This window comes from Apteryx mantelli, chromosome 17 (assembly GCF_036417845.1).
Source record: "Apteryx mantelli isolate bAptMan1 chromosome 17, bAptMan1.hap1, whole genome shotgun sequence".
NCBI classification, from domain to species: domain Eukaryota; kingdom Metazoa; phylum Chordata; class Aves; order Apterygiformes; family Apterygidae; genus Apteryx; species Apteryx mantelli.
Genome location: NC_089994.1, coordinates 1,554,220 through 1,575,409, shown reverse-complemented (window position 1 = coordinate 1,575,409; position 21,190 = coordinate 1,554,220). Strand labels below are relative to the sequence as shown.

General features: G+C 42.3%; 1 protein-coding gene across 1 annotated transcript in view; it reads left to right on the top strand.

The window, feature by feature from the left end:
* Positions 1-12,344, top strand: part of LOC136993542 (double-stranded RNA-specific editase 1-like) — a 28,704-nt gene extending 16,360 nt beyond the window's left edge. The window contains exons 3-6 of the mRNA XM_067306954.1: positions 6,631-6,745; positions 10,893-11,061; positions 11,412-11,560; positions 12,172-12,344. Of these exons, the coding sequence (XP_067163055.1) occupies positions 6,631-6,745; positions 10,893-11,061; positions 11,412-11,560; positions 12,172-12,344 (606 nt within the window). The remainder of the gene's footprint in view (positions 1-6,630; positions 6,746-10,892; positions 11,062-11,411; positions 11,561-12,171) is intronic.
* Positions 12,345-21,190: the final 8,846 nt, after the last annotated feature.

The window sequence follows — 21,190 nt, the reverse complement described above, 5'->3', positions numbered from 1 at the left end:
GTTGTTCCCAAAGAAGGTACCTTTTGAAACGACAGCTTTAAACTGTTGTACCTGAATCTGTCAATCTTGATTGCCATGGAGGAGAGCCCAACTGTCTGCACAGTGTTTTTAGGGGAGCAGCTATCTCACCATTTTGAAATACAGAGGTTGGTCAAAGTTTTTTCATCACAAAACTATCCTGTTGGGGTATCTCAGGTTACCCCCAACCAAGTGTACCAGGAAATACTGCAGCTTGGAGTAGAGCGTTCTTGGATACCTGACAGTAAAGGCAGACTTTTTTCCAGCTATCTTTGTTAGATGAATGAATTTGCAAGTATTAAAGGTTGATTCTTCCCTTCCCTCCACGCCTTATGATCCACAGAGGCAAACATCTTTATCTAAAATATTTTCCAAAAGCAGCATCGACCTTTAATCGAAATCAAACCACTAGACTTGTAGTTTCCCTTTCCAGGACATTGTTTCACTATGGGAACACTACTTGCATATCTTAGGTGCCGTGATGTTTTTGTGGTTCAGTTGGATGTGGGGGCATGGGATGTAGAAGACTATGGGGGGAATGTCTAGTCTTTGATAATTAGTCCAGAGGAGTTCCATTTCCTGTGGTGTGTGTCCATGAGGGTTGCATTTTGTATCCAGGCAGATTTTTATTTTATTTATTTATTTATTTATTTATTTATTTTTGCGGAGAAGCTTGAGGGAAACTATGGGTGGTCCCATTCCACAATTGCATATTTACAAAGCACTCTTTCTTCAATGTGACATTTTGCTGGGGACAGTTGAGCAATGTCGTTTAGTAAAAATCACACTTTCCTGAAAGTTTACCAGTCTCTTGCAAGCATTAATATGCAGCAAAGATATTCTGAAGTAATAATACTTACTGATTAAAAAAAGAATCTTCTTTTATTGGGAGCTCGTGATTAGAAGTATATGACTATGGCAACTAATCCTTCAAGTTCCCTATCACATCAGCTCATATTTACACACAGTCCCATAAATGAGCTTCTCCTTTCTAATCTCTTCTGTGACAGAAGTGAGTTTGAAGTATCTCTAGTAGGGTACTCCACTCTTGACAACATGGCCCCTATGACAGATAGATAAACAGAAAGAAAACACCGTTGATTCTTTTTCTTTATTCTTTAGGAGCCCTCCTCCCCTGCCCCAGCATCAGCAAAAGTGCCTGCAGAGAAAAAGCGAGTGATAGGCAATAAAAACACGACATCTGGTTTTTATCTTGTGTTTAGCATGAAGGAAGTGCTTGTCCTGGATTACTTCCTCCTTGATTTCAAGGTCACTGGAGCATCTCTCTTATGAGGAAAGGCTGAGAGAGCTGGGCCTGTTTAGCCTGGAGAAGAGAAGACTGAGAGGAGATCTTATCAATGTGTACAAGTTTCTTAAGGGAGGGTGTCAAGAGGACGGAGCCAGACTCTTTTCAGTGGTGCCCAGCGACAGGACGCGAGGCAACGGGCCCAAACTGAAACACAGGCAGGTCCATCTGAACATGAGAAAAAACTTCTTCACCGTGAGGGTGACAGAGCACTGGCACAGGTTGCCCAGAGAGGTTGTGGAGTCTCCTTCTCTGGAGATATTCAGAACCTGCCTGGACGCAATCCTGGGCAACGTGCTCTAGGTGACCCTGCTTGAGCAGGGGGGGTTGGACTAGATGATCTCCAGAGGTCCCTTCCAACCTCAACCATTCTGTGATTCTGTGATGATCTATCGCTATTCCTTGACTCTGCAGAGCTAGTGAGGCAGCACATTTCTAAGCTCTTCTGAGGAAAGTTACTGCTCATCAGTAGCAGAGGCTGTCTCCTTGAGCTGCTCAGCCAGCTGTGTCCCTGTAGTTTACATGTTTTTGAGACATGAAGATGATGGTAAGAAAACAGGCAGCAAAAGTTCCAGATGAATCAGATTGGTTGTGTCATAAATAAAGAGTTTTTGACTTACAGTGTTATGGGAAACGGTGAGATTTTTGTTGCCATGACCATTATAGTTTCAGTAAAATCTCAGTCAGTGGACTTTTATTACTATTTTTAATATTTTGAAGGGCAGACAAATAGGCAAGTCCCAGCAGTTATTGCCAGACTTGAGTCCTCATCTAATGAGAAGATAATTTATTGATAAAAGCATGTCTATTCAGGCTAAAAAGTCTGATTCTCTAATTGTCAAATGTAACCTAAAGCAGATAAACACTCCATCTTTTCCGGTGGAAGTCAGGTGGGAAAAGGCTTTGCGGTGCTGTGAGGAAGTGGCGTGTCTAGAGTGGTGAGACAAATCTGAAATACAAAGTACTGCAATTTTGCAGGACTTGTTCTTTGTCGTCCTGCTGCTCTTCTGCCCACCTGAGGTATGTCCAGGAGATCTAGGGGAAACATGTTTGTAGGTGAGGTGGTATCTTTGTTGAGGTGATTGGAAAAAATGCATGAATTTTGTGCACCGATTCCCTTTATTGACTTACTGAGCCATAGCAAGCCACATGAAATGCATAAATAGACACAAGTGCTCTTAAAGAATCTACTATTTTAATGGAATAGACTGCTTGAGAGAAAAAGATAGTTCATATCTAGTTTACTGGGTAAGTATTCCGCAGTTTCAAACCTATACAAGACCAAAATCTTGACAACTTAATCTGTAGACATTTAATAGTGCTTATTTCTCACCATGCACCTGTTTTTATGCAACTTGGATATCAGATCAATAACATCTTTTATATATTAACCTGTTTCTATCAGTAAAATTCTTTTCTTTTTTCCCTCCCTCACAGTTTCTTCTGTGTTGTTCACATCTCTAGTGGACATTTTTGTCTAGCTTGAGTTCTGCTTAGTTCTTCTTATCAACGCTCTCCAGGGTCTTATTTTATAATTCATTCAAGCGTTTTTAGGTTTCTTTGCCAGCAGCTTAGTTCCACGTTGTTTGAGATGCAGCCCCATCCTTCTGCATAAGCTTACATTTTCCCAGAAAGACTCACCGTGTTCTCATTTGTATACTAACACTGTGGTTATATCTACTTCACCAATTATGTAAGAAATAATCTTGTCAGAAAAAGCTATATATACATATATATATATATACACATACATACACACACACATATATATATATAAACCCTATATATGAGCATTCCACTCAATTACTTGTCAAGTAGCTAACGGAGCCTGTAATACCCTTTTATCAGCAGTACTGGCAGATAACTTGTCCATGGGTATATTCCCAGAAATGCCTAGAAGTTTGAGTTCCTGCCCCATGACAAAAAGCCTCATCAAGCGGTGCTGGTTCCCTATGAAATGGGGAGATTACAGGCCTCTGCAGATCAGCCTCCATTTAGCCATCTGGACTGAGGAGCTACATAAGGAAGCAATGTTCAGAGATCCTGAAAGAAGCATTTCTGTACCTTTCCCTTTTACTACCGGTGGTTTTTGGCTCAAGGTTTTGTGAGCACCATTTCTGATACGCGGCATTTTTATGTAGGCAAGTGTTTGAGAAGACTCTTTCAGACCACGCTTAATTTTTACAAAGAAGGAATAATCCATATTTTTTGTTACCTGAACAGCAAGCCTTTCTGGCATGCTGATGCTTTGGTTCAACATGCTGTCCCTGAAGCATCTGTTCTGTTTGTGGTTAGGGTACATCAGTATTCGGAGAAGTTTTTCACTACTTCTGCAATAATATGTTCTCTCGTAACATTGATCTGCATGGTTATGCGTTGCTTGATAGCTGGTCAGCTACCAGCCATATTCTCCTGGAAGCTCCAGTATGTCTGATGTAAAGCACAGTAGAAAATTAGGTATGATTTTTTAGAAATGAGAGCATGAAACTTGCAACTAGGAAGCATTATCAGCAAGCTACGCAGCGGGTTTGTGGCTAAAGTGTTGGAATGGGACTCTGATCTTTGTTCAGTTCTTTTCCCCGCGGTGGTCTGCCATGTAGCTGTAGGCAGGTTAATTATTTAAGCTACGTGTGTCTTAATTTTCCATTTCTAATACCAAGATGAGTATAGAACTGTTGGCATTTACTGTTTTGCTTCTTGTATATTTATTTACCTTATAGTCTTTCATCCTGCAAAGTTTCACTCTTATTTACTGCATTATATAAGTGCCGGGACTGGCACAATTAAATTTTGTGTCATTTGATCATGATGCTATCGTAGCACAGATTATGACAGAATTTTGGGTCCAGCGTCAGAAATACTTTGTTTGCATTAGTGAGATAAGAGTTTCTGAGTTGTAGTCTATTCAAATGCATCATGAAAATTCGTAGTTGGAGTGTTGGGGCTCTTAAAACCTGCAAACTGTGCAATGCAAAACATTGACTGAAGCTTAAGATAAATGCGACCTCTGTCACTGCTGACTACTAGTCTTTGTTTCCAGTAGGCTTCTGGAAAAAGCCGTAGAGCTTGGAAATTATGACACACAGGCTGTAGCTATTTCTTCCTTGGCTGCTAAAGCTCTCCCAGAAGGGAGTTAACATTGAGAATTCCTTCACGTTGTTTCCGGGCTGTCAGCTCTTACGGGCTTTGCAAAGATGATGGTGGAGAATCGAGCTGACAGTCTTGCAGCCCTCTGGTTTTTTTGACCCTGGCAATGTGTTTTTAGATCCGATTATGTTTAAGTTTTTGTTTAGATTCAACTGGATCCCTCCACACAGATCTGTGTACTGTTGCCCATCAGCACTGTTGGTTTGCCTTGGACCCTATCTAGGAGGAAGGAGAACGGTGATTTTCTTCCATTACTGAAGGGGCCCAAAGGTAGTTAGTAAGCAGAATCTTCTCAGTCTCAAGAGTCCTTTTGGGCTTGATTTACTTGCCCACGCATGTGTTTAGCACCACATTCGATGCTCTTGGATACCAAAGACATCTGCATAGCACTGGCAGATAAGACACAGGACCTGTGTTCTTCTAGAGCATCGTGGGCCAGGTGGTTACCGCACAGCATCTCGGGTACCGCTGGGGGCAACACATGGACAACCGAACTGAGCTCTTTATACCTGGGACTCCAGCGATGGGATTTGGCTCCAAACTATAGACTGCTACACGTAGTCAAAAATATTAAGCCTAGGTGTTTCTGTGTTCATGAGTGTCCGAGCTGCCGTTATAGTCAATGGAGAGCTGATCAGTGAAGTCTGGAGGGTGGCTCAGCTGATCAAATACAGGCAGTCTGTTGAGGGAGAGCTGAATGGTCCACCATGGTGACTGCATCTCTGTTGACTATAACAAGAGCTTAGCTAGCAGCTTACAGCTGGACACCCATCTGCAGGGGTCCATGGTCTGGACTGGGTTCCTTCCCCAGCTCTCAGTTCTCCCTCTCTCTTTGGATCCTGATGCTGATCCTGGTGGGAGACAGGTGAGAATGAGCTGCCACATCTCCCGTACTAGCTTTGGGCTTCTTTCTTCGTGCCTGGGTGGTGTGATGGTGTCTGAAACAGCCCAATCAGCCTTAAAGAGCCTGTTTTAATGGGCATTCCTACTTCCTCTAAATAAGAGGAAGACGCCTGAGAAGGTTTTTCTCTTTCTTTATGTATCTAGATTACAGCTGTTTCTTTTTGAACATGTAACTTGCCGTACTCAGCCATTTCTTTTGGAATAAATAACTGTGCTGCCATGCACACTGCTGGGGTATTGCGCTTCATGGAGTGCATGTGAAAACCACTTAGCCAGTACCAAGTACAGTCATTAACCAGTGTTTTTCCTCAAAGGCAATGTTGTTGCATGGTTTGCCCTGGTTTTCAGTTTCTTTTCAGGTGAAAATTCAAGATTTTGATTTTGACTCATTTCCTCTAGCTGTTATGGTTCCAACCGCCTTAAGAACATCAGGTGAGATTAGCTGCAGTGTTGAACTGAACCATCGGCAGAGTTCAACAAAAGCAGGACTGGTATTTTGAAGTTTCCCTTAATATTAGAAATTATTCACCCTTACAGTATGACCTATGTTGCTTGCCAACCCTGTTGGCAAATTATAAGGATGAATCTATTATTCAAGTTTTCCCGAAGGTGAGAGAGATGAATCTTCCTAATTTTTGATGGCTTGTTTTGGGTTATATGTTGACATTTTCCATTCCTAAATTTGCATATGTCTTGTAAAAATAAAAATATAAAATTTAACTACTGTTGAAAATGGATTCATTCTTATTTATGTAATAACTGCATAATTAATTCCATGGTTATAAAAGGTTTATATGATGGTTTGAAGAGGCTGGTTTTTGCACTTCAATCCTCTTGTCAGGTCCAATGTTTAGGATACTGAACTGATGTGTTTTGAGGTTTGAGCATGAAAATATTGACTCAACTGTCTATTCAGTTGTTCTCATAAGCCTCAAATGTTCATAACAGTCATGAACATTAGCTGTTTTGATTCTTGGCTTAAGGCTGTCTGACCCTGTTTTTATAGATGCAGACACACAGAGCTCCAGTTTAGCCTACAGAGAGCTATGAGAGTTCAGTATAACTGAAAATTGGACCCTAGATAGCTCCTGGACGCACTGCAGAACTTGAAAATCTTTGTCCCATCAATCTTCTAAAAATGAACGACGCAAACTCTTTTAATCTATTATGTCAAATCAGTACAAGTGCAGATCTTTATAACCTAATGGTTTTATTATTTGTTTAATTTCCTAACGTGCATTTCTGTGATTTTACAGGTTTTAGCTGATGCTGTTGCACGCTTGGTTGTAGATAAATTCAGTGATTTGACAGAAAATTTCACATCTCCACGTGCACGGAGGAAAGTCCTTGCTGGAATTGTGATGACAACAGGCAAAAAAAAAAAACCCACACACCCACCCACACCATTTTAACTGCTTAAATACCAGAACTCTGGATGTATTCTAAGAAACCGTATCTTTTCTTCACTCAACCAGTATTGAAATATATTACTATTTAATCTTCAAACTGTTGTATTTAAGGCACTTGGATCTTGGTTAAATGTGATTACAAGAAAATTCTACCTGCGAATACTTCTATTTCAACAAAGTTCCTATATTCTGTACAGGTAGAGATGTCTGAGACTTCTGAGATATTTGAGACTTCTAATTGAGACTTCTGAGATAAATCGTATTCTATAAAACACATGTATCTTTTGAAATGAATTATGCACCTTTTTGGAAATAAATGTAAACATAACAATCACCACATTAGTCACATAGACAGTATCTTCTGTTTTGGCATATAATGTTATAAATTATGCTTGCTTTCCAAGTCCTTAGGACTTTGCGCTTTATTTAGTTATTCTTGCAATATTTCTTTCTTGGTGCTTAGTGTCTCGGTCATTTTAGTAAAAATACTTGCTGAAAGCAGCTTCTGTTTCAGCAGCTGACACTAGTGTGCACGTACAACCAGCAGCAAGGTTGTGCTTTTGTGATTGCTCACATGAGATCTGTGCTCTGCCAGATCACTTGGATCAAAAGTGAAATTCCACCGTAAGCTGATCTGCATCCGTGCTGCTGCTGAATTTTCCTTATGTTAAGATTTATCCTTGCCTTTAGTCCAGTTGGTCACTTGATTGGACTGAAGTTCATTTTGGACCTGTCATGAAATACCCTATTAGCTGTACAAGTCAGAGCAAGATCTCCTCTCCCACCATGTTTGAATTGTCATTTTTATTCTTCTCCTCCTTCTTGGAAGAAATGAGATTGCTTTATAACAAAGGATAGTCCCACAGAGTGCTTCACAGAATTTTCGAGGTATCCAGGAGCTTTGGCCGCATCCCCATTTAGGATGCACTAAGACTTCTTGCAGTTGGGGCAGTTCATTCGTGGTTATTCTTGTCCTCTTTGTAGGCTCATCATAGTCTTTTTCAGGCCTCTGGGATTCACACTTGTGTGCATTCAGGAGGCTGCTGCTGTGAAGGCAGTGCTCCTTGGGCTCTCAGTGCTGACCCCTCTTATCTGGGTTTCCCCAGGACCTGAGCAGGTCCAGTACTCCTGCTGGCATCTCAATGGGCTGCATTTGTGAATCCACCTGACAAGCACGTGGAACCGGCAGAAGGGCTGATGGCTTCACTGTGCAGAACCTAATGGAGAGCGGTGCGCGTGTGTTAGCAAATTGGGCATTACTTCTGTCAGAGTGAAGGTTTTGTACAGATTGCTGCCAGTAAAGTTATTTTGTACTGGTTCAGCTGCTTTGCCTCACGTGGCTATGACGTTTTCGGTCTGGTATTCTGCATCCTAACCATAAGCCTCGGAGACTACACTGGTAAATGCAAGAAACTGCTTGAAAGCCTGGCAAGTCTAAGAGAAGGAAACTTGATGGGTTTGACCATTTCTAAAATTAATTTAAAAAACACTGAATTATCTTTAGTGCCAGAAGAGATCATTCTGCCCTAACCTTTATGACGTCCCAAATTCTCATGAAGTATTATGTGATCCAGAAAGTAAGGGGTTCGGTTTTAGTACAGGTGCTTAAACATAAGCTCATCAAAGATCCCTTCCACGCACATACTTTGTGCTCCAAGTAAATACAAAGTATAAGTGGGGTAAAACTGTTCCCCAAAGTCTGTCCAGTGAGACATTGCTAGTCCCTCATCCTGATGATCTATCTGTGAAGAACATGCTGTAGTTTTATTTTAGATTACTGTATAATGTTGAAAAAGTTGTTACTGTAATTACAGCCCTGTGTCCAAGATTCCCAGAGGAGCCATGTGCCCAAAGAATCAAAAGCCTTAATTAACATGTGACTACATTTTGATTAACTGAAGAAATAGCTTTGCACATTATTAGAAAACGGCTTTGTATGGATGTGTTAAGTGTCTGGGGAATCCCTAGAATTAGGTGACCCTGACGCCCAGCCTTAGAGAACAGCTTCCCCTGACATGAGACACTGAATATCCCGAACAGGAATGCCGTTGGCCATGATGGCTCGTAGCAGGGGAGCCTGTACCAGCTTTTGCTGCCGAGGGCCAGCAGGGCAACTGCTGAAGTTCTCGTAATGTCACTGTTCCCTTCATAAATCTCCACCTGGATTTGTTCTGTTCCCTGTGTTAGACCTCAGAAAAACGCTAGGAAATTTCTGCACGAGTTCAAGGTTTTCAGATTAAAAATAGCCTCTGCAAAGCCACAGTGAACACACAGAGAAGAGAGGTACCTGTCGCTACACGGGGGCATCAGGATGACTTGGGCTGAAGACTTTGTCCGATACTTTCATTTCGCTCGGCCCCTTTCTTTTCATTTGAAAGTGCCAAGTTTTTGATCTGCTGCGTGTTTTATTTGAACATTTCTTCTCTTGGCTGTTTGGTAAATAACAAAAAAGTAAATTCTATCAAAATGCCAGCTGACTAAAATGAACCTTGAGCTAACTAAGCTACGTTTCTCTAGATAGTGACTCTAGTAAGTATTTGGCAGAAATATATGCTTAGAAAATACAAAGGCTGTATGTTTCGCTACAATATCTGGGACCAGACTCTCCCCTGGAGCTGGTACGTATCACGGATGAGTCCCACCAGGGAGCTGGTTATGGCTTCTTGATTCTCAAGTGACTAACCATGGCCCCTTCCACGCGTTAAGCTTTATTTCTACTGATTTTGAGGTGGTGAAGCACCTCCCCATCTCTCCTCCTTGGTTTTATCTCAGCCCCATAGGAGGGCAAGCTGGGCTCGTATTCATTTTTGCGAAGGCTGTACTTCGGTTAGGATTTATTTCATCAACAGTGACAGCTCAAACAACCCGTCCTGTTCCGTGCCACTCATCCCCTTACTAATTACTTGTTCTGCCCCGTATATTGGCACTGCCATAGGGCAATCAGGTGGTGAACAGTACTAGGGCCCTGAATTGCATTCAAAACAATGGCTATCTTCCCCATCCAGCTCACCGCATGTTTGCCCAGAGGTGTGCCAGCAGTACAGGAGTGTGAACAAGCCGCTCCAGAGCCAGAGCTGGCACAGCTGTGGATGGGACGTGCATCACATCTGGCTCTACACTGTAGCAGGCTCCCTCTGTATAGGCACCCCTAGGAACTGAGCTCATATTAAGGGGAGGATCCTAAGCCTTAGGTGCCTAAAGTCCGGTTAAATCTGTTTTGGGGTCGGTCTGTAGAATGTGGTTTCTCGGCTTTTACTTACTCTAATAACTATTCTGCGGCAGGAAGATAGCAGAGGGCATTTGGCAGGGCTGGCCGCTTTCTGCCTCTGCTGATCAAGCATTGTGAACTTCGAAGGAATTAGCGTGTGGCTTGTTGGGGCTTTTTGCTCTGTTTTGCTAGAGGGATGTAACATTTTGGACCTGCCTTTCTGAATTCTTCATACAGCTGACCTCTATTTTTTGTGACAGAGACAGTTTTCTGACTATAAAACACAAAATATTTTTAAAGATTTCACATCTAGTTGTTCTGTGCAGAATTATTTAACATCAAGGACTATATCTCTAGAAATATTATACTGCTGATAAGCTTTGCAGCGGTTTAAGCATTTAATCTTTCTTCCTACTGTAGTTCTACCTTTCCTGTTCTTGGCTTAATACCCAATCAAAATATGTTGTTTTTTAATAAATCAGTGCCTTTTAATAAGACAAATTTCTAAAATCACAGTGGATATCTGCATATGTAGCCAAGAGGTATGTGCTGCAAGCTAGCGGGCCAACCGTGTCTCAGAAAAAAGCAGTGTCTTTGGAGTTCAGACTTTAATATCTCTTCCTGAAGCAGCAATGTTTTCCTTGCAAGTTTTCAATTTCTAACTAGTCTGAACTCCGAAATGAAGAACTCACGTGAACCATAGACCATGCTGGTATAGGCGCAGGGAGGATAGGTCTGACTGAAGCTTTTGCTATAAAGAAAGTATTGGAAAAAGAACCAATTTTTTTGAAAGGAAAACGCAGAAAGAAGCATTGTTTGAATTTTGTGGGAAGAAATCTCTTGCTAGAATGACTGTGATTTTTAATTGCCGAAATTAAAATTTTGAAATTTTGTTTTGCAGGTACAGATGTGAAAGACGCTCTGGTAATAAGTGTTTCTACAGGAACAAAATGCATCAATGGTGAATATATGAGCGATCGTGGTCTTGCATTAAATGATTGCCATGCAGAAATTGTATCTCGCCGGTGCCTGCTTAAATTTCTATATACTCAACTTGAGCTTTATCTAAGGTAAGCTTAACAAAACGTGTATTCAACTAGGTGTGAACCTGGGGAGGGAAGCGTGGAAAAAAGTATTTGGGAATCTTTTTGTAAGCTATAAACATGTAAATCAAAATAATCTGGGCTAGCAAATATGTGATGTTTCATTTCCTGATAAGTCTCTAAAAGTTCACTGGGAACGTCGAGGGCTCTCTCTTTCTTGTCTCTAGTGTCTCTTCATTTTGTTATTTCTAATAACTGTTAGAGTTATAACCATGTCTAGACATACTGTAATCATTTTAATGTCTATTGAGACTGAGCAGTTTACATTACTTATGTGTTTATTTCAGTTTTGACTATAGCTTTCTTCTCTATTTCAGCAATAAAGAAGATCAGCAAAAATCCATTTTTATCAAATCTGAACGCGGCGGGTTTAAACTGAAGGAGAATGTGCAGTTTCATCTCTATATCAGTACGTCTCCTTGTGGCGATGCTAGGATTTTCTCACCCCATGAAGCAGCACAAGAGGGTATGACAGCAATCATATTAAAGCTGTGGAGTCTAAAGCGTATTTGATCACATACAAGTGGCACAGTTAGAGCTTAGGTGTCTTCTTTCCTTTTTGTGTAGATGTGTGTTAGAAAAAGGTCTCTCCAGAAAATCCGAGTAATTCTTCCTGTATCACAGAAGTTAAGTATAGGCAGATCAACCACCTGGGCTTGAAGAGGCTGAAAATTAGTAAAGATAAGCCAGCGTGTCAGCAAGTATCCTTACAGAACTAACCAGGCCATTTTAATATTGCTGTCTCTTAATGGTTGTTGTCTGCCTGCTCATTTCTTGATCTGCTGCTTGACTTCATTCTAATACTATAATGTGCAGAACAGAATTTAAGAACTACCTGCTACATATTAATTGTTCCTTCATGGAAAGCTGGTTTAATTGCGAATGCATTTTAGGAGACACGGTGTACAAGAGAGATGTTTAATGCTGTAGCTAAATTGAAAGGAGCAATAGAAATTGTTACGCAAGTTAACAATTATGCAGGCAAGTGTCTTTAATTGACTGTTCTTATTTTAATGCCATATATAAAGTATGTTGAGAGTATTTCTGAGTTGATGGTGAGCACTTTTTGTCATATAGATCAAGGGGACAGACATCCAAACCGCAAAGCAAGAGGACAGCTACGGACAAAAATCGAATCTGGGGAAGGGACAATTCCTGTGAGATCTACTACCACTATCCAGACGTGGGATGGAGTATTGCAAGGAGAAAGGCTACTTACCATGTCATGCAGCGACAAGATAGCTAGGTGAGATATTAGTAATTGGTCTCTGTAGTATTGTTTTTTTTATTGCTGAATAAAAAAGGCAGGTGTGCATGACATGTGCAATGAATGTGCAGGTTATCAATGGGTTTTACTGCTTAAGTGTAGTGCGAGGGGGGCTATAACCATTAATAAAGCTCTGATTCTTCACCTGCGATTGGTGTCAGACCTTCTGCTGGCTTCATAGGTGGGGCGGAAAAATTATCTGTCATTCCAGCCACTTAAAGTCAGGACAGCTTTGTTTTGTGTTTATATCACTGGAAAATATCAGAGGAATGTTTTTGTTTTTTTTTTTTGGCCTAACATAATACGGCATTAGCAAAACAGTGCAATAAGTACATTACACAAGTCATATTGGATAACTGCCTCTGATGTATTTACATCTTTGTATATTAGAGATACATGTGTGTTCCATGGATGGATTTAGAATTATATTGTTTCATACAAGGAAGAAATGTTTCAGTTAAAAACATGTTAATTAATGGGCACTTTTAAATTGTAACTTGAAAATGATTTAAATTTTATTTGAAATGTTTTTACTTAAATGGTTGAACTGTAATTAAAATAATATGTTTTCTAACATTAGTTCTTTTATGTACATTTATCTGATTTATTCTTTTTTCTTTTATTATTTAATTTTTCAGTTTTCTTTTTAATTGGGCATAGACAAAAGATTCACCTACAATTTAGCAAGTGTCCTTTAAATAGTATCAGAAGCATGGGAGACTTTCTAGAAAATTGTAGCATGATTTTTCAAAATGAGTCTGTATGTTTTCAGCCTCTCTATGCTTTCATAAAATGTGTAAGAGAAATGCCAAGTTTTTCAGCTGATGTTTTTAGCTTAATTTTTAATAAAAATAGCTATGCATTTTTGTCAAGTCACGGTTAGTTTGATTCAAAATTTATTGAGCATATTTTAACACAGAAAATATGTCAGAACTTATTTGTTGTACACTGTGTATACCAAATTAACGATACAGGGTGAAGGTTATGTAATTGTTTTTTTCCTCTAGTCTTGTCTCAAGCAATCAACATCTCTACTGAATAAAGACATTTTTCTTTGTTATTTTTAAATCCCTCTGACATAAATGGCCAGGGCCTTTTGAAGTGAGGACAGTGGGTTGTTGAAAAATAATTCTATAAAAATGGCATTTAAGTTTCTTTTAGAATTTTATCAATAACTCACCAAGCAGGTTTGCCAGCTTCACATCAGTGACTTCTTTCAGCCGTCCAATATGGTAATCATGCTGCATTCATTTGACTTCTTTTATCACGTCATCATTGCTATTAGTGAAAATAAAAAATGAAGCGAGTTCTTGAGCTAGAACACATTTGACTATTTTGTTGATTTTGTGTGATGCAGAACAGAATCCATCTCACGCTTGCCTAGCTAGCTGTCACCTCTCCTTGGGGCTAATGGGAATAATTTTGTTTGTGCCAGTGAAGGAAGCAAATAGAATCCTTTGACACAGAGCAAAGACTATATGACGGGTAAGGAGGCCCAAATTTTCATATTCTTTTTTCTTTTTTTTTTCCATCTCCTCCTTCTTCATCTTCTTCTGCTTTTTTTTTTTTAATTTCCCTGACACTTATGATCATGTTTTGTCCATTTAAATTTGAAAGAATGCATTGCTATGTAGTTTCCAATATTCAGTACTGCAGAACAATTTAGCCCTTTCAGGTGTCACTAAATTTTCAATCAGGCTAAGTTGCTCCTATGGCACAGAAATAATTTCTTTAATAAAAACCTACTAAGTACCTCTTAAGTCAAACTCACGGTCAAACCAAAGCTTTATTTTGCTAAAGATTGCATTTCTTTGCACAATAAATCTTCCAGCCTAGACAATATAGGGGTAAATTCTCTTTGTGCAGGATTACGTGGGGAATCCAGTGTATTAAAATTATTGATTTCTGAACAGCTCCCTTGTATAATCCAACCTATTACTTCAAGCCTCTGAGTGCTTTGTTGCAGCCTGTTGTCTACCCCATCCTGAGCCGGTTAGGAGTATCTAAGGAACTTGCAACCTTTCTGTTATACTTCTCTGTTCCAGTGAAGAGTTGCTGACAAGTACAGGCTCTCCAGCGGCTGCTTTCCACTGCGGTGGAGTGCCAAGCCCACCGGTAGTAAGGGGATGAGCTTTGATACTCATCTGTGGGCTCCCTCTGGTTTCTCTTTACGTTCTGACTGCATGTTGGCAAACTTAAATTCACGAAGCTCTGGGTTGGATTCTGCCATGGCCTGGGATAGGACTCATGAAATGGGCTTTGGGTGTAGAATGATGTTGGTCTGCTGTTTTCCCCGAGAGCTCAGCTCGCCTTTTCTTCCCTGGCTTCTCCAGTGGCAGATACTCAGCACTCCTTACGCCACCAAAACATCCTCCTGAAGGGACAGTCCTGCTGTTCTCTGCCAGTCTTCTCTCATTATCGCAGTGGTAAAGGCAAGGTGGTGGTTTAGCTCCTTTCCCAGTCACCTGGGAAGTGAGAGAGCAAGAAGTTGTGGAACAGCCCTGTAGATTTTGCCTCAGAAAGTCCTCGCTTTACTCTGACTGCTCATCTCCTTCTGTTCTTGCTTTTGTAACCTTCTTTCACCTCGTGCTTGTGTTGGGAGAATGCTGGAGAGGTAGGGGAGAAAAGACAAAAACGATCAAGAAATCTGAAAGTTCTGCTTTAGGGAGGAAGGAGTGGTGGGGGGTCCCTGCCAGGGCACCAAACTCTAACCTGTAGTGATATCATGTGGTGTAAACCTGGAGAACAGCAAAAGGTCTGTATATGTAACAGTAGATGTAAGCCCACCTTGGATCAGAAGCATTCGAACTGGATTATTCCTAATGTGTTTAGCACGTGATGTCATTCGAGGGCAGTGTTACGGTGATTTCTATGACCAGAATAATTGGTTTGGAACATTAGTATTCATAGATTTGTTTTAAATGTATCCTGAATTTGTTCCATATATGTGTATTTTGGCTTCAGATAATTGCTTGAAGTTCTCATAAAACATTCCAGTCATAGATGGAGTATGTTTTATTGTCTTGCTGAGAAGAACAGAATGTTTTTCTCCGTGTTTTATTCCTAGGAATGATCCAGGAATTGAGAAGTGGTTTAACGTTAGATCCAGTTACTAAGGGGGAAGTTGCTTGTTCCCTTTTTGTCCAAAAGGGGAAAAATAATTATTTCTGATAATCTGTTGAGTGAAAGAACACCGCCTGCCTACACATTGGCCTTTTCTTGTCTTGTGTTTATTCAGAGTAGAAGATCCGAATGGAAGTTCCTAACTCAGTCTTTATGTCCATCTCTTGAATGGCTTTGCTCACCAAAGGCTGTGTATTCTGCAGTTATATTCATTCTCGTCCAGTATTTTTCTGGTTCAAAAGTGATTTCCAAAAGGAGAGCTTCACAGCTGAGTTAGTATGATCTCTGAATAGCAGTAGAAAGAACAATCTTCTCATCAATTCTCAATCAAAATAACAGTGGTCTATTTGAATGTATTAATTTTGATATGTGGTGACTGTGTGGCACCTAGATTAAAAAAAAAAAAAAAAAAAAAAACACCTCAGGGAAAGTGGAAGGAAACAACTACCCAAGATGAGGTATCTAAGTCCTAACCAGTAAGACCAGTGACCTGAGTCCTGGCTCAGGCTTGGCAGCATGCAGCAAACCCAGGCAACAGCAGAAAAGATGGGACAAGTCAGAGCATTGTGGTTGCCAGCCTAGATTCAGCTGCAGCTTTCCGATTTAGCTAACTGAAAATGTGACCGCAGCATGAATAAAAAGATCTTTGCAAGGAATCCTACCGTCAAAGAACATGGACTTCTGGCATTAGTTGATTTATAGTGTGGGCTGCTACCTGACCCACTTGAACTGGAAAAGAAAAGAAACTCTGACTGCACTCCACATGCAGATGTTGCTGCCTGTTTGTGCTGTGGCTCATGGAAGGAAAGCACTGATCGTAGAGATTCAAATAATCTCTTAGACAAGGAAGCAAAGAGAAATCAGGAGTTTAGATTTGACCGAAAGAGAAATGAAAAGGTGATTCGATCAGTGAAGTCTGCTACAGTCCGCTCCGGCTGTTCCTTCTGCCAGGTAATGAAAGCGAAGTCCAGCTAGACAGGTGCCCACAGCAAGCAGATCATGACCTATGCAGCGTGAGTCTGGATTTGACTTGAAGAGCAGGAGTGTCCCTGTGCGTGAATGATGAACCACAGTGAATGGTGAACACGTCCGTTATGATGAGGCAACAAATGAGTGCACTAAGAGCCAAATGCTGGGATATTCAGTCAGATCCACTTCGGAGACACAGAGGTGAAGACTAACACAGAGGGTTCTGCAAGCATCTCTGGGGATGATGCCCGCCTTAAACTTGGCAGGCTGATCGTAGCAGTCACAGAAAGTAGAAATAAGCAGAAAAAACATGAACATAGCTAGTGCAAACACGAGCACCTTCTGTTCAGAGATAGCTAGAAACACAATCTTTAGGTTCCTAAGTTTGCAAGGTAGGAAGCAAGTCCTCTCACACCTTGGATGCACGATCATCAGGAGGGGCTCCTGGTTCACAGGGCAATTCAGAAGGCCTCAAAATCTTGTTGGTATCACAGTAGGCAAAGCCTACCTTTGAGATTATGGCCTGAGAGAGCTGCCATCTGGGCTGCAAGCCTTTGTCGTGGAGGAGGGCAGAAGATTCATATGACAAGGGAAAACACTTTCCAGGGATGGTCTGACATCTTCTCACATCTTGCAGCTTGCCCCAACCCCTCCCAGAGAGGAGTGCCCCAGAAGATACAACATGCCTCTTACTTGTCCTTTCATTGTGCTTTTTGTCTTTTTTTGAAGAAAGGAGATTTGACTGAGGCCTGTGAAAACAGAAATTAAATTGCATGAAAATATAGTTGTTACTTTGCATTATATAAAATTTCCATCCTTAGTCCCTTGCCTTTGGGTGCAAGTAAAAGCTTGACATAAACAAAATGTCTACTAAATCATTTTCCTTTTCCCATATTTATTGCTGTTTATAAATGATATTAATAAGAGTAGCTCTTTGAACTGTAACTTGTTTTTTCTCAGGATTTGCAGTCTATCATAAATATAACTTCATTTTTCAACAGACAATTCATTTTGGTAGTTGCAGAGGATTCAGTATTCATTTTTCTGTGATAAGTTCTGACACCAATTCCATATGCACTGTTTAAAATGCAATGAGTAATGACTCAGCTCTTGCATACTTCCGTTTGCATAAAAATAAATGAGTGGTGCTGAGACACTGGTATCAACATCATGCTTTATCGCTTACTGCTGTTAGGCTCCCTTCACTTCTGTGGTCTCTCTAAAACAGTATAAATAATGAAATTTATATGCAATTTGGGTTTGGAAAGTTCAGAGGTGAGTTTTTAACTGCAGCCTGTATTTTCAGCAAGAAGTGCACTAGCAAAGTCTGTGCTAAGGTATTGCTGCAGAGTTAAATTTTATGTTTTTTTTTTTCCCCATGTATTCAGAGTTGTAAAATGAGCTGTACATCATGAAGACATTAACAGACCAATAGGCATCCTTATAGGTGTTCACCATAGATGTCCTTGCCTCTGAGCACGTATTAGTCCAAAGCAGAAGTCTGACAACATAGAAAGGAAAACAGGACTCCTCTTGATTTAAAGTCAGTGTTGAGTTTCTTTGTCCTCTTTTTTAATGTAGCATAACTGAAAACTGCAAAAAGCTTAAAAGGTGTGCATTAGCCTCCAGCTTGTTAGCATCTAAGCAGTGAATATAGATTAAGGAAACCAGTAAGTATGATAAGTCTGGAAAAATCAGATTTCCCTGACGTGGTGCTCATCTGTAAAATTGTAGCTCTCAGGTGAGCCCGCTGCACAGAGAATGTTCTCTCTATAAATTTCAGATTTTGAACACAATTCACGTGCAACTTCATTGCCAAACCAAAAGCTGTATGTGAATTTATGGATACTTAAGTGCAGGTGTGGCAGAACCTGAAACTGGTTACATCTGTAGGAACTGTTGCCGTGCTCTCGCCCGGACCCACGGTGCCACCAGGGGAGCGCTGCAGCCTCCTCTACTGCAGGGTCACAAAGCACAGGCCTCAATGTGAGAGATGCTAAAATGGCGTTTATTCTGGGCTGCGTGCAAGCTTACATACAGGTGCACTTCGTTTCCACCCCTAGGCTGCGCGTCACACCACGTGATCTTCCGCTACGCCTAGTCTACCGCTTCTCATGCAAATATCTTGTCTATGCAGTTTCCCAAGATCCACCACATCTCCCCCCCTTTCTAGAACCTCTTTTTCCTGTACTATTAATTGATATACTCTACGCTCATGTCTATCAAGCAGTTAAGCCGTACACGCCGTAAGCAATAATTCAGAATTAGCAAGCCGCAGCATATCACTATTACTACTGTGAGTGCTATCAAGCCTAGTGTTATAAGCCATTTCTAATCAAACCATGACAAGATCCACGCCCCTGTGTTGACTTGTTCCCTGTCAGGAAAGTCTCTGTCGGCCCCGCCTCGGGGTTGAACGGGATGCAGTAGTGAGCTGCTCCGTGCGCCTGTGCTCATCTCCTCCAGTATGACTCTGTGGTCCCCGGAATCATGAAGCCGGCGATAAACATCAATGCAGCCATGCAGCAGCATCCCGTCTGGCGTTGCCCTGTTCAGGATGGAATCTCACCAAGAATGATTAGTTACACCCCAGACCCTTTCGTACGTGCATTTAAGTCAGGTTTTATGCATTTCATTGGAACCCACCTTATCTGCTCCTCCCGTTTTATCGCGGCATACCCTCTTCCCTGTGATATCAGTTCCCATCCTGTCTCCCACTCCCCTTCCCCTGGGAAGCTGACCTTCACACCTGGACCCGTCGAGGGCGGTAGGTGCCCCCAATGTCTCCTCACTGGCTCCATGGGGCAATCCCCTCTGCTGTGATGGTTCAGCACATAGAGCGCGCGATGCAGTAGCATCACCTGTTTCTCAGGAGGGATGCCTCCCCCACAGCCTTCCGCCTCAGCTAGGGATTTTATTTTACTTTTCAGTGTTTGATTGGCCCGTTCTACGATTGCCTGGCCTGTGGAGTTATAGGGCAGGCCTCTGAGTAGAACAATTCCCCATAGCTGTGCCCATTCGGCTGTGCTCTGAGAGATAAAACAGGGCCCGTTGTCTGTCTTTATCTTCGCTGGCACCCCTAGCCACGCAATGGCTAGGTTCCAGTGGCTCTGTGCCGCTCGGGCCGTCTGCTTCTGATGCTGTGTTGCGATGATCACAGTGCTACAGGTGTCTATTGTTACCGCCAGCCAAGGCCGTGGCTTGAACTCCGGGAAGTAGGTAAAGTCCGTCTGCCATATCTCATTCCCTTTTAGACCCCGGGGGTTCACCCCCACCTCCCACAGCGGTGTTTTCTGACAAATATGGGCATGCCGCGACAATTTCGCGTGCTCTGGCCAGAGGAATGCCTGAGTGCTTTGCCAGCGCGCGAGGCCCCAAATGAAGGAAGTCGTGCACCTCCTTCGCCTCGGTCATCATCCATATTCCCTTGGCGGCCCCGTCGGCAAGGCTGTTTCCTTCGTAGAAGAACCCAGGTAGCGATTGATGGCTGTTGACATGCATTATAGTGCAGGGCGCAGTCCGGCTCTGCAGCGCCTCTTCTAACATCATGCAGATATCGCTTCCTACGAATCCAGGCTGGGCCATCCTGTTTACCAGATTGTGAACGAAGATGGAATCCGTGGTGATGTTTGCATGGCTATTTGGTCCTAGCGCCAGGGCCATGCAGACCGCTTTCGCTTCCAGCCACTGAACGCTGGCTTCCTGCTGCCACGTAGCCTTGTGCCACTGCTCATCCTTATACCAAACTACTGCTGCTGTAGAGGTTCGCGACGAGGCATCCGTGAAGAACGTCGGACCCGGCTGGGGCTGTGGAAGTACCCTCGGCTTAATCTCTGGAAAGCAATGCTGAAGGCTCTCTAACAGCGCAGGGGTTTTTCCGTGCTGAAGCACTCCTCCGAAGGTATGTAGTGCCAAGACAACCTCCTCGTCTTGGGCAAAATAAGCATTCCAGGTTGCCTTAGGTATAGATGTCGCGATGACGTCCGGGTCCTTACCGAAACGCCAACAGCAAGCCTTCCGTGCTTTGGTGATTACCTTAGCGGTTGCCGCAGTGATGGGTAAGAACGCTGTACCGACTTGGTTGGAGAATAGCCACAGTAGGATCCTCACTTTAGCTGCTTCGTTCTGCGCAAGGGCCCCTATAAGGCCTGCCTTGGTTACCTTCAGCATAGCGGTGATAGGGGCCTGCGGATCCCACCTTCCCAATCCAGCTGTGGCCATTCGTTGCTCTATGTTGCGAAGACTCTTCTGGGCCTCTGGCGTAAGGTGTCTGGGCTCCCAGGGTGCCTTCCCCTTTAACAGATCGTGGAGGGGGCTCATCTCCTGCGGCATTATGCCAATGATAGGCCTCAGCCACTGCAACGCACCTACTAATTTTTGTACATCGTGTAGGGTAGTCACCTTCGGGTTCAACTCTATTCTCAGGGGCCGCACCTCCGTGGGGCTGATGCAGCACCCCAAGTACTTGATGTCGCTTCCTCGTTGGAGCTTTGCTTCTGACAGTTGCAGTCCTGCCTCCTCCAAATTCTGTTTGACCTCTTGGAGGGCTTGTTCTAAATGCTTGTCCTCTTCTGCCGCCAGGAGTATATCATCCATGTAGTGAATAATTTTCATGTCCGGCCAGTGGTCACGCACCGGCATAAGTTTGGCATAAGGCGGGCGAGTTCTTCATGCCCTGCGGTAAGACCGTCCATTGGCACCGCTTTGCAGGGGCATCCAGATTGGTATGTGGTACGG